The sequence below is a fragment of the Brachyhypopomus gauderio genome, chromosome 12 (assembly GCF_052324685.1).
Source record: "Brachyhypopomus gauderio isolate BG-103 chromosome 12, BGAUD_0.2, whole genome shotgun sequence".
Taxonomy (NCBI): Eukaryota; Metazoa; Chordata; class Actinopteri; order Gymnotiformes; family Hypopomidae; genus Brachyhypopomus; species Brachyhypopomus gauderio.
Genome location: NC_135222.1, coordinates 5,360,920 through 5,373,013, shown reverse-complemented (window position 1 = coordinate 5,373,013; position 12,094 = coordinate 5,360,920). Strand labels below are relative to the sequence as shown.

At 48.7% G+C, this 12,094-nt stretch overlaps 2 protein-coding genes across 2 annotated transcripts in view; both read left to right on the top strand.

The window, feature by feature from the left end:
- Positions 1-12,094, top strand: part of rabgap1l (RAB GTPase activating protein 1-like) — a 79,651-nt gene that overhangs the window by 28,345 nt on the left and 39,212 nt on the right.
- On the top strand, positions 2,765-6,944 carry gpr52 (G protein-coupled receptor 52). The gene is made up of 2 exons (XM_077024603.1): positions 2,765-3,992; positions 4,162-6,944. The coding sequence occupies exon 2, from the start codon at positions 4,718-4,720 to the stop codon at positions 5,828-5,830; it is 1,113 nt and encodes a 370-aa protein (XP_076880718.1). The 5' UTR covers positions 2,765-3,992; positions 4,162-4,717; the 3' UTR covers positions 5,831-6,944.

Sequence of the window (12,094 nt, the reverse complement as noted above, 5' to 3'; positions counted from 1 at the left end):
GTTGTATTTTAGCAGGACTATTAAAGGACGTTGCTATATTGGAGTATTTTAGTTGCATATTGAAGCATGTTAAAGGGGGAAATAAGGTCTTGTGTAGCTATTAGAGTGGTGGTGTATAATCGTGTGTGTAAAACCATGTGATTGTCGGTTTGCAAATAAGCATGAAAATGTCTTGCATGTCGCATGCCGAGAGGCCTTTCAAACGCACTGTTAGAGTCACATGACTGGCTCATCCCGCACTCAGTATTTGGGGGCTTTATTTTCCCGTAGTAGAGACCGTTGTGCCACCAGCTTCTGTTTCCATCTGCTGGTGGGATTAATTACGTACTCTTCACCACTCGTCTTAAGTAGATTACCGTCTTTATGGAGCATGTAATGAAATCTTTGACGGCAGATCATTTTGCTGGTTTATTTGCGTTAGTCATTTTTGCGCTTAGTCTGTATTTATAAAGAATGTTTATTTTCTGGATGGATGCAGTGGAATCTCCCCTCCCCGCTGAGGGGGCTTGGGACATCAATTTAGTAAAGCACTTTAAGGTAATCATTCAGCTGGGACCATGTTGAAGGTTTGGTGAGGAGATACTCGGAGAGGAGGCTTTTCTGCTCCGAGTAACCCTCCCGATAGGCTGCGTGTTTGTCGAGTAGCTTTAGCATGTCGTTCATTTGCGTCTCGTCGCCGCTTTCAGTGATATTTCATCACATTTCTATAACGTTCATAATGTTCCCACTAAACGTGATTCGTTATACAATGTTTATTGCTCATAAACATCGTTTAGCTGATACAGTTTCCTGGGTGGCGTATAAATAATTTCCGTGTGTTCCTGATGTTACACACTCACCTCTGTGAAATGTGCATCGAGCCAAAAATATTAATAAACAAATAAGACATTCCTTAAGTGTATCCCTCTTGTCATCACGAAAGGTTGGTGTTAATGACGCGTCATGCCCTGACACGTTCTTCATCAGTTATGCCCTTTGGTGTAACTGGCTCGGCCTTATGGGTCAGATAAAGGAGATGACCACTGCACGCCATAGCAGTGAACAGTTGGGATATTTACAAATGCCATAGTCCTGTACACTTATTACTGTGTGAAGTCATTACCGCATGCAGTAATGGGTACCTGTTAAACCGCGCCGCCCCTGGCCGGAGTGCGCTAGTGAGCTAGTGGACGAAGAGATGAAGGGGATGGCCTTATTCTAGCTGTGTTGCCACGGCCCCCTCGGGGCAACGGTGGCCACTTCTTACTCCGTCCTTCACAATAGAGCTGCTTTCTACCTTCACTCGCCCCCACACAGTTGCTGTACCGCCAGACCCACTGACCTTTACGGCCCGTGGGGGTGGAGGTGCGGGGCCGTGCAGATAGGGGTGTGTAGCGAGGGTGCGGGCGAGTGTGGGTGGGACTTTGTGGCGGTGTGGTCCCTTTCTGAGGAGACGTTAACGGCAGCAGGTTTTGGTGCCGTGAAACTGTGAGGTTCTTTAAAAAGTTTATTTTTTGTGCATACAAAATGGTATTAAAAACAAGACGTTATCTGTGCTTGTAGAGTCAAATGTACAATAGAGTCAAACCTCTGGAAATATGGGCACAGCGTCGAAGATGTCCGACATTGCAAATGGTAACGGGTTTGTAGAGCTCTCCTCTAGCACTGCGTCTGTCCTCTGAGATTCTTCTAGAAGCGAACCCCTGCGCATGTCCGTGAGGAGACCCTCGGCCGTCGTATGAATAATTCCTCATTATTAGAGCGTTTTATAGCGAGCCGTCCGTTCAGGGTGAGCACGGAGAGGAGCAGCGATAGCAGGCCGCCCCCTTCCCTCGCCCCCATGACGGTCTGACGGGGGTCTGCTTGTCGGCCGGAGACACTGCGCCCAGACTGCACACGAGATAATGGGTAAAGAGGATCACCATCGTTAGGGTGCTGGTGTTTTGTTCCTAACCCTCCTTCTCCCTCATGAATATTTAAGGTGGCCTTCTGGTTGGCACGGTTATCTGATAATGCCACAAACCCCCTGGACCAGGTTTGGACCGGTGTCTGATCTGATCTGGGTCCTGCTGGGTCCCGGGTCCTGCTCGTTCACACTCCTGTTGTATATTTTTTGTTGTTTTATTGTAAATGATCGCAGTGTAAATCTGTGGATGTAGATTGAGGACAGGTTGGAAGATGCCATCAAAATAGTTCAACGCCCCCTCGGCGCGTACACACACACACACACACACACACACACTGTATACACACACACCATTTCCTTCCTAAATCTCTAATTTGTTCTTGTTTCCTGCACCATGTGAGCTGCTCTGTGGGAGGGTCCCAGCTAGCTAAAATGCCTGGCAACTATATCCAAGGGGCAGGGATAGTGGGGTTTGGTCATTGGTCTGAGTAAGTGACTTGAGACCGGGTGGGGGGGGGGGTGGGGGTGGGGGGGGGTGGGGGGGGGTAATGGAAAAAAAAAGGAAAGAAAAAAAAATTGGGGCACGGAGCTGTTGGAGACACGAGAGAGGAATAAAAAAACCTTTGATTAGGTTTGAATGGGGGATCATCTTGGATGTGTATCTAGAGGAAGCTAATGAGAGAATGAATGGGGGAGGAGCGAGTTGGAAGAGGAACAGGACCTCAGGTGCAGACTGGGAATGGGAGGGTGGGAAAGTGTGTGTGTGTGTGTGTGTGTGTGTGTGTGTGTGTGTGTGTGTGTGTCGGAGAGAAAGAGGCTGGCATTGAGGGAGGGGGTGTGTAAAACGGAGAGAGAGAGAGAGAGAGAGAGAGAGAGAGAGAGAGAGAGAGAACGCGAGTGAGTGAACGAGAGAGAGAGAGAGAGGGAGGGAGAGACTGAAAGGGGAGCGGAGAGTGGAGGCTGCTCACAGCATCTCTCTCCCACTGCGCCAGTGGTACAGGGCTGCTCTTGCCTCTTCCTCCCCGTTTGGGTTATTTCCTGTTACAGCCGTTCTCATCGTCCACTCGAATGTATTTATTTATTGATATTTAGCAGTTTTCTTTTATGCATATATATTTAGAGAGAAACAGATACAAACATACATTAAAAATTTTTTTATTATTATTTGTCGCACGTTGTGCGGGAACCTGGTGTGTGGCAGCCGAGACTCTCAGGTGTAACTCGCTGGGACAGCTGACTGAAGACAACACCAGCGGTGAAGATCCTGTTCCTCCCCCTTATCCCTCTCCCGTCAGACCGCCTTCCAGTGTCGCCGGGAGCCGCGTGGCGGAAGAGACCTTCTGACGGAACAAAAGGGAGGGTGGTTGTCGCCAGACTGCTGTCGCGTGGGCTCCGGAGGAACTGATACCCCGATCGAAAGTCAGGAAAGCGCGTCTCCGTGTTGGTAGCAGCGTCACGTGGAGGGGCTAAGTGGATATGCAGAGTTTTGACTTAAGGCTGTTTGAGGAACAAATACCGGAGGGAGAACCTGCAAACAAGTGTGTTTGGAGAGAGGAGAAGAAGATTACACATGTCACCGAGACATCTCCACTCGCCTCCTGCTCAGGACACTTGAGGAGACGCTCTCGCTTCAGAAGTGCAGTGCATTTGGAAGTAGCGGCTTCCCCTTAGCCATGACCTGATTTTAGCAGGGGCTCTTCACCCCGTTCTTATTTCCGCCGTACAAAAGCTTAAGAAGACTAAAGAGCTTGGCACATTGAGGCTCACCGTAGCCACGCGCCCGATGCGAAAATAGCGATTGTTTTGTCTCTTCCCTACCCGGCCAGCTGTGGCTGCAAACGCGACGGTCCCAAAGCGGTCTGAGGGATTGAGTTCTCGCCCACACTCCCACAGAATACTTTGTGTTTATCTACAGTTTGTCTGTGTTTGGATTTTGAACAATAGATAGCCCCGATGGGAGTCCAGATAGTGACCGCGAGGTGCTTTCTCCAAAACCCATATTTAGAAACGATGTGTGCGCTTGCATCCGCAAAAGGAATGCGGTGAAACCACTCAAACTTTACATCCGCTTTGGATTGCTTGGATTTTACGATAAAACGACAGAAAGGTATGACTAATTTTAATGTGTCCTATTATCGTTCTTTAGTGTGAAGTAAATGATTTAATGAACCCCCTATGGCTTTACTGATGTGGCAAAAATTGACATGTCATTCCCAATAATCACTCATTGGGGAATCAAATAAATGTGCTATAATGGCCTTATTCCTGTGTTATAGTGACCTAACTGGGGGAAGTGCTTGGTTATCACACCTGGTGCCTCACTCCTCTCGTCATGACCCGTTCTCAAAGCCCTTTGCCCTTGTGAGGATGATCTAGCGGGTCAGGACTGGCTGCTGCTGTGTGCTGTCTGAGGGGATCTGGGAAGGAGATCTGGGATCTCCTGTGGACGGAGCCGGCCAGGCACGCAGCGCCGCTGACACGCTGCTCTTTCACGATGCTCACCGTTTTTCGTGCCGGTAGCCGCTGGCTTGTGCAGAAAACACCACCTCCTGATAACTGCTGAGTTTTTCTCAGGCATGACTAATCGTGGAAGAGAAGTGGATGTGTGTTTTATTTTCCTTTCTTTCGGAGATGCATCGATTTTGATCAGTGATTGTTTCTTTGAGATGCAGTTATGTGAGAAGCGGGGGATGAGATTAAAAAAGAGAAAGTAGATAGAACTGTTCTTGCTGGAGATTACCGACAAGGCGCAGACAGGGCTTCGGTCACTGGCGCGTCTGCGTCGAGCGCAGGAACCAAGCAACCTTAACCGACTGGACAGGGCCCAGGACAATGAACTGGTCAGGACTGATTGAACCGGTCTCAACTGGAAATCGCAGCTCGGGCACCACCTACGGTGTGTCCCTGAACCACTCTTGTCCTCTGGGCTGGGTGCAGAATGAAGGGGCGGAGGCGTGCGTCCTGGAGACGGCCGTCATCGTGCTGCTGACGGTCCTCATCATTGCCGGCAACCTGACGGTCATCTTCGTGTTCCACTGCGCACCTCTGCTGCATCACTACACCACCAGCTACTTCATCCAGACCATGGCCTACGCCGACCTGCTGGTGGGCATGAGCTGCCTGGTGCCCACCCTCTCTCTGCTGCACTTCCCCGCCGGCGCCCAGGAACCTCTCACCTGCCAAGTCTTCAGCTACGTCATCTCCGTGCTCAAGAGCGTCTCCATGGCATGCCTGGCCTGCATCAGCGTGGACCGCTACCTGGCCATAACCAAGCCGCTCTCCTACAACCAGCTGGTGACGCCGTGTCGTCTGCGCTGCTGCATCGTAGTGATCTGGGTCTACTCCTGCGCCGTCTTCCTCCCGTCCTTCTTCGGCTGGGGCAAGCCCGGCTATCACGGGGACATCTTCGCGTGGTGCGCCCGCTCCTGGCCCACCTCCGCCGTCTTCACCGGCTTCGTGGTGTGCCTGCTGTACGCGCCTGCCGCCCTCGTGGTCTGCTTCACCTACTTCCACATCTTCCGCATCTGCCAGCAGCACAATCGGGAGATCAGCGAGCGGCGGGCCCGCTTCCCCAGCCAGGAGATGGAGGACGGCGACGGGGGCCAGAGCGCAGGCCACGGCCCCGACCGGCGCTACGCCATGGTCCTGTTCCGCATCACCAGCGTCTTCTACGTGCTCTGGCTGCCCTACATCATCTACTTCCTCCTGGAGAGCTCCCACGTGCTGGACAGCCCGGCCTTGTCCTTCGTGACCACCTGGTTGGCGATCAGCAATAGCTTCTGTAATTGCGTCATCTACAGCCTGTCCAACAGCGTGTTCCAGCTGGGCATGAGGAGGCTCTCGCAGACGCTCTGCTCCTCCTGCTCCTTCAGCCCCTGCACCCATGACGACAAGGACTTTGGAGATCCAAAGCCAAGGAAGAGGGCCAACTCGTGCTCGATCTGAAGACGGTTGTTCAGTTCTGACTGATGTGGCTTAATGGAGCGAGGGATGCATCCCAGAAAGAGAGGAAGAAAAAAAAAGAACATCTTTTGTGGCTTAGTTTGTAGTTACAGCAACAGTACAATTTGAAATGAAGGTTGCGTTCTTCGTGGCTGCTGAAAGGTTCGCGTCGCTGTGATGCACCAAATCTTCTCAAACATACATGCTCCTGTTGTGTACAAGCCGGTGGATCTGAAGTTCAGACATCAGTTGACTACTTTCCCTGTAAATATCAAAGAGGCACCTGCCTCACTTGTGTAAATATCACCAAATGGCTGGTGGTCACGACCCGTTTCACACATGAAGTTTCTAGAATGTTTGTAAAAAAAAAAATTTAAAAAATAAAAAATAAATGGAAGTTTCAAAACTGAGGTCAACCCAAAGACAGATGGACTGGTTTCAAGCTCTTGTCATTGGGTTTCTTTGGATACAGATTGCGCCATACGAGCTAAACTACAGGATTGAGGTTTTTAGATTTTAACGAATATATTTTTTGTATTCAGTTACATCTAATGAAATGGCTGCTCTAGCAAGAGGGGGCTGACTACTGAGCCCTTCTTCTTAGCCTGTCCAGTTGAGGTGTTCCCCTTAGAGTAGGATGGATCCATGTGGAACAATTGCAAGCTTTCCCGAAAAACTCAATGTAAAGACCCTCGTTAGTGTTCTCCTTGTGGCCCAGTGTCTCGACTTTAGATGGGCTCAAATGCAGTCACAGCAAAGACTATTATGGGGGGGGGTGTGTGTGTGTGTGTTTGGGTGGAAGGAGGTGTCGCAAAGTGCAAAAGCAGTCGAACCAAGTAATTTACTCGTATGCATTCCAAATTCGATCTTTTCAATAAAAGTGCTGCGATATCGCATACGCACAATATTACCTATGCCTGTAGTAGTCGTGAGTTGTACCTTAGTTCCCAGTGGTGTATACCTGGTGTATGTAATTAGACCTCATTGCCTGCAGTGATTCTGTAACCCTCTGTAAAACACACATGGCAATTTTTTTTTCCATCTCAATCAGCGTAAAGGTCACCTGGAGATGACCTTTACTGGTATGCAGGCAGGGGCATTTTTTGTATCCAGCACAGATTTTACTTTGCAGTAAGACATTTGTTTATATCAATTTGTTTCACAGAAAACATGATTAATCTCACTATTCTCCCTTTTACTGGTAGCTCCATAAATCCACCACCCCCCGTTTTGTTCTTAGAAGGTATAGGGTATAGTATATCAAATTGTTAATTACATAATTAATATGTTTTTTCTTATATACAGGCTATGTTTTGATAGCTGTTTGAATTAACATATAATCTCCAAGTTGATTTGTTTTTTTTTAGTGCTTTTGTTCTCCTTATTCTGTGATTCACAACTTTCCCAAAACACCACACAACGTTAAATTAGATCCAACAGTTTGCGTATGCAAAAATATGCTATGAAACGGAAATTAAAGGTAAATATTATGTTGTCTAAAGGGAAAACCGTCAGTATATTTCAGTCTTGAGGCTGGACCGATTGAGGCAATTTTTACATGTTTATTTCATAAAAAACTATTTCTCCCACCATCCCAAAGAGGTTAAAAGTAGCCAACTGCTTCTTTGTGAAATGTGATCTTGCGGGGGGGTTTATATTTATTGGGGTGATGTATTGACGGTTAGAAAAGAAACAGTTGCTGGTTTCTTGTCACTTTGGTGTTAAGTATGATGTTCTTTACATCACAGAAAACCGCTAGACAAGTAGATGTGCGTTAGATCGTGTCTGCAGAACTCCAGACATGGAGAAAAAGCATACTCTATCATGCATACTATTGTCATTTGCCTTGAAGTACGCTAGTGAGGGTACCACTAGGGTACAACTAGAGTACAAATATAAAAGAATTATTTATTTATTTATTTTTGTTTTTAGTTTGCAGTATCCGAGTGGATTTGATACCAGATAAGTGGGAGTGTTTGTGTAGCTGTATGTGTGTTTCTGTACAGCTGGTGGGCGATCTCTGCTCATGTACGTCCTGTGATGGCACATGTCGTCGTGATGTAAGTGGAACTAGATTCCTGATTCCTAACTTCTTCCCCCCCCTCTCTTTATTCATTTTTTTCCAATTACAAAGTAAGAAATTACACAGTATATATTTTTTTATTTTGAAGATTTTGTGAGACTATGGTTTTGCTGTTGCTGCCAGTACAATAAAAGTTGACCGACAATAAACATCCTTCTGCGACTAAACGTTATTACTTTTGTGAACGTTGAAATTCTGCAGAGTCTGACGTTTCATGACTGTGACCTGCCTTTATTATTTCCCATGTCCACCATATGAAGGTCAATAATAATGAATAGTCAATAATAACTAGCATAATTGCCCCCATCAGTGGGATATTGGGCATTATGAATGTGTCCATCCTATAATCGAGGATCTGCGATTGTACCCCTGCTTAGGTGTCCAGAGTGCAACACCTTCACACTGAGGTGGGTGTCGTCATTGTTTGGACAGGTCCCAGTACAGTGTTCCCCGTGGTACGTGCCCTGCGGGCATTTGTCTCAACAAGTCCCAGACCAGCCCTGGCTTCATGCCGTGCTCCACCATCCGCACCTGCTGCTCAGAAAGGTTACGGCTCCCCAACGGACAGGAAATTACAGCTGCCACAGCAAGAGTCAGAGGGGAAAATGAAGTGACCCCCTCATTTTTATTTTATTTATTATTATTTTTTTTAATCTAATGAGCACATTAAGTGTTTCCATGGACAAGGAAGTCATTTGGACCTGGGGACTATCATGAATAAACCACGAGTCTTATTTGTGGCCCCTCCGCCCGCTTAGAGGAGCGTTCGACTTTACAGCCCACGCTCACGTGATGTTAAAACGGCCCGTTTACGGGATTGGCATGTCGTGCGGGTTAGGCCGTGCAGTCCTGCCGTGCAGTCTGGATCTGTTGTTGTCTCCAGTGTGTTACCACGGTCATCCCCTAATAGGATCGGCCCGTGGCTTGTGGAAGAGACTCCTAGCGGGCAGGGCGGAGTGTGGTGGCCTGGGAGCGTCTGCCCTTCCCTGACATTGCAGTTAATGCGTGCCTCGTCTTAGACAGGGCGCCTTGTGGGCCAGCCCTGTTATTAAAACTGTTTACTCCTATTTTTCAGTCATCACCACTTTAGGCAGTTACATTAACAGATATCGCCGGTGTTACTGAACACATCAGGGTTTTTCTGCAGCGTCTCACCTTGCCAAAGTTTTGCAAGTCTATAGGAAGTACTCTGCCCCGCCAGACGTCGGTTAAATGGTAGCATGTCGTCCTATCTGTCTGGATGCCTTGCCGTGGACTCCCCGGGCCTGTCCTCTGTGGGAGGCTACCGCCGCCCTAGTGTTCACACCACGAAAGGCAGCAGGGGAAACCTTCCAATGTGAACATGCCCCGTGGCCGGGCATGAGCTGAGGCCGTCACCACGGCTACCTCGTCGTGACACCCTGTCTGCGCCACCTTACATTTAAGACTCTCGCCCTTCAGGTCACGTAGCCACGACGCACGTACCCAAGGTCACGGAACTTTGGGTTTGATTTATGGGATGTTAACAATAAAAATGAACACAGGTAGTGGTCTGCTGAGTGAGTGCGAAGGACAGGTCCTTACGTGTTACACAACAGGCTTCATAGTCCAACCTACTTTGGAGTTTTGTTTCATGTCTCTCCCTTTGGTCTCCCTCTCTCTCTCTCTCTCTCTCTCTCTCTCTCTCTCTCTCTCTCTCTCTCTCTCTCTCTCTCTCTCTCTCTCTTCAGCATGCTTTTATAATGTTTGACATTTGTTCTCCCTGCCAGTCCCTCATCCATATTCATAAGCACAACCAAGAGAAGCTTACAGTCCACGCTGGTGAATATTTATGAAAATCCCTCTCCATGCTGTATCGCGAATTCCGTTTAATATTAATCTGAGCCGTTGTGCCACTCCAAAAGAACTTCACCACCCCCACCCCTCCACCCTCCAGGGGGCGCTGGAGGCAGGGAGGACACCTGTCCCTCTAAGAGTGACGTGAGCTGTGTCTAATCGGAGGCGAGGCACTCCGCTCCTTCCGTAGTGGCAGCCCCAGGACGAGCTATTCAGGCCTCTCCTGACGACTCTGGTGATGTAAGGACGTCAGTACCATTGGAAAAACACGTATGATTTGATGCTCCCCGGTGCCGGGACGTTGCAGTATCAATTTCCATCATTTCCTCTTGCGCGTAACGGAAGCAGCACCGCGTGAGAGGGTTTCGTCTTCGCTGCGAGGAGTCTGCGTATTCTCCGTCTCCGAGCTGGCCCACCTGCTCCATGTGGAGAGCAGCAGTAGCGCTCGACCCTAGCGCTCGCCGACGGCTGTCCACTCCTCACTGCGGGGTCGCTAGCACACTGGCCGTAGGATCCCGCCATCTGCTGACTTTCACCATGTTTTCAGCAGTTTCAGAAGTTGGGGAGGCGTAAAGGAGACTGCCCAAGTTTACGAAACCTTTCAAGTGCCTGATGCAGAATGTCTGCAGGAGCCGGTGGAGGGTGACTGAGTTTATGCCCCTTCATGTCCACCTGAGGGACATTTGCTCTTTATCTGATGGCGTGGAACATCAGATGATGCTTTTCCTAGTTCCTAGCAAACACCGTTCTGTTGATCTTTGGCCTGTGACATTTAATGTCATTTTATTGATATATAGTAATAGAATCTGGTGTGTGTGTGTGTGTGTGTTTTCATCTTGTACCTGGGCTGCTGCGTCTCCCTCTGGACCATGCCACTCTCCTTTCCTCCTTTCCGTTCCTCCTCCTCTCTTTTTCATCCTCCCCAGCCAGTCCTCCTCCTCTCCTCAACTCGGTCAGCCCTTGCTTTTCCTTGTGGAACATCACTCCTCTGGATGGATGTACCGGCAGAGAGCTCTGCTTGGCCCAGCACCAGCGACTGGTATTTGGCTGAACTTTATCTGGCAGCCCCTGAGTAGCACATGATACGGGGGTAACGGCCCAGCAAGGCCCCCGGCCCCCCCAGGCCACAACTCTGCTGCCATTTACACCCTGTGAATACTGATCACCTCATGGATGTAGCTTAATTAGACTGAAAATGAATATGCCATTTCAGTGGGCGTTGGGCACGGTGGGCTGTATCCATCACGCTGACTGATCTCGGAACGATAAATATATATATAAATTTTTATATCTCCTACATGCTTTTGGATGCATTAATTAAGGGACCTGATCTAGGATCAGTAAAGATACAATAAGATGGCTGATATTTACTGGCATAGTGTCCTACTCTGTAGTCTCAACAAGTCTGTGCCCTTGTCAGTCCGGCAGTGACATTTGGATTAGTTTCGCTGTGCAGCACAGGAGAGCCAGTCTGATTGGTTATGCTCGTGCTGAAAACACTGGCGCATCCTGTCTCGTCGTTGTCACAGGAGACGCCATTTGCTTCTGCCACGACTTCGTCAGTCAACACGCTGGCCCGTCCCAAAACGTGAGGCTGATCCCGTAGCCGCCGTTCTGATTGACGTTTTGTCATCCAGAAATCGAATCACGGCCAGCACAGTGCCACAGCCCTCCACACTTTATAGGAGTGACAGCAAATCAGATGATGATGAAGCTCGCCAGTAGTAGGGCATGGTGATGTAGAATTCATTTGTGTATTGCTGTGCTTTAGCTGAAGTCCGAGATTTCATACATCGATCCTAAGACTTGATGTTTTGAAGTTCGGCATCATATGTCAAATCTAGGGAAGAAACTAAAAATTCTTCTTTTGAGATCAACGAAGAAAACGAGCGTAATTTCTCCCCGGTGCGAACACGAAAGTTCTCTGACGGCCTGACGGTTTCTTTTCAGCCGATGTGCTTTCTTTTTACATCGTCATGGAAACAGAGGCAGATTTGCCTCACTGATGTTCCACTTGTGATCCCTGGTAATTAATTATAATTGTTAAACTCCGAGGCAGTGACTCCTTAGATAAAACCGTGCATGCGTTGGTGCGCGTGTCCACGGGCCTGTGTCACTCTTCCCCTGCAGCTGTGAGTCATTTGAATCCCTCACCATTGTTTTCTGTGAAAAACGTCGTGGAGGGATTGTGTGTCTCTGAGCCCGAAATAGCAGCACGATGGAATAACCAGCTAATGTAATTAGTGGCTGAACAAACAGGTTATGAACAGACGCCAGGGAGGGGAGGGGGCCTGTGTGTGTGTGTGTGTGTGTGTGTGTGTGTGTGTGTGTGTGTGTGTGTGTTGGGGGGGAGGTGTGAGCAAATATCC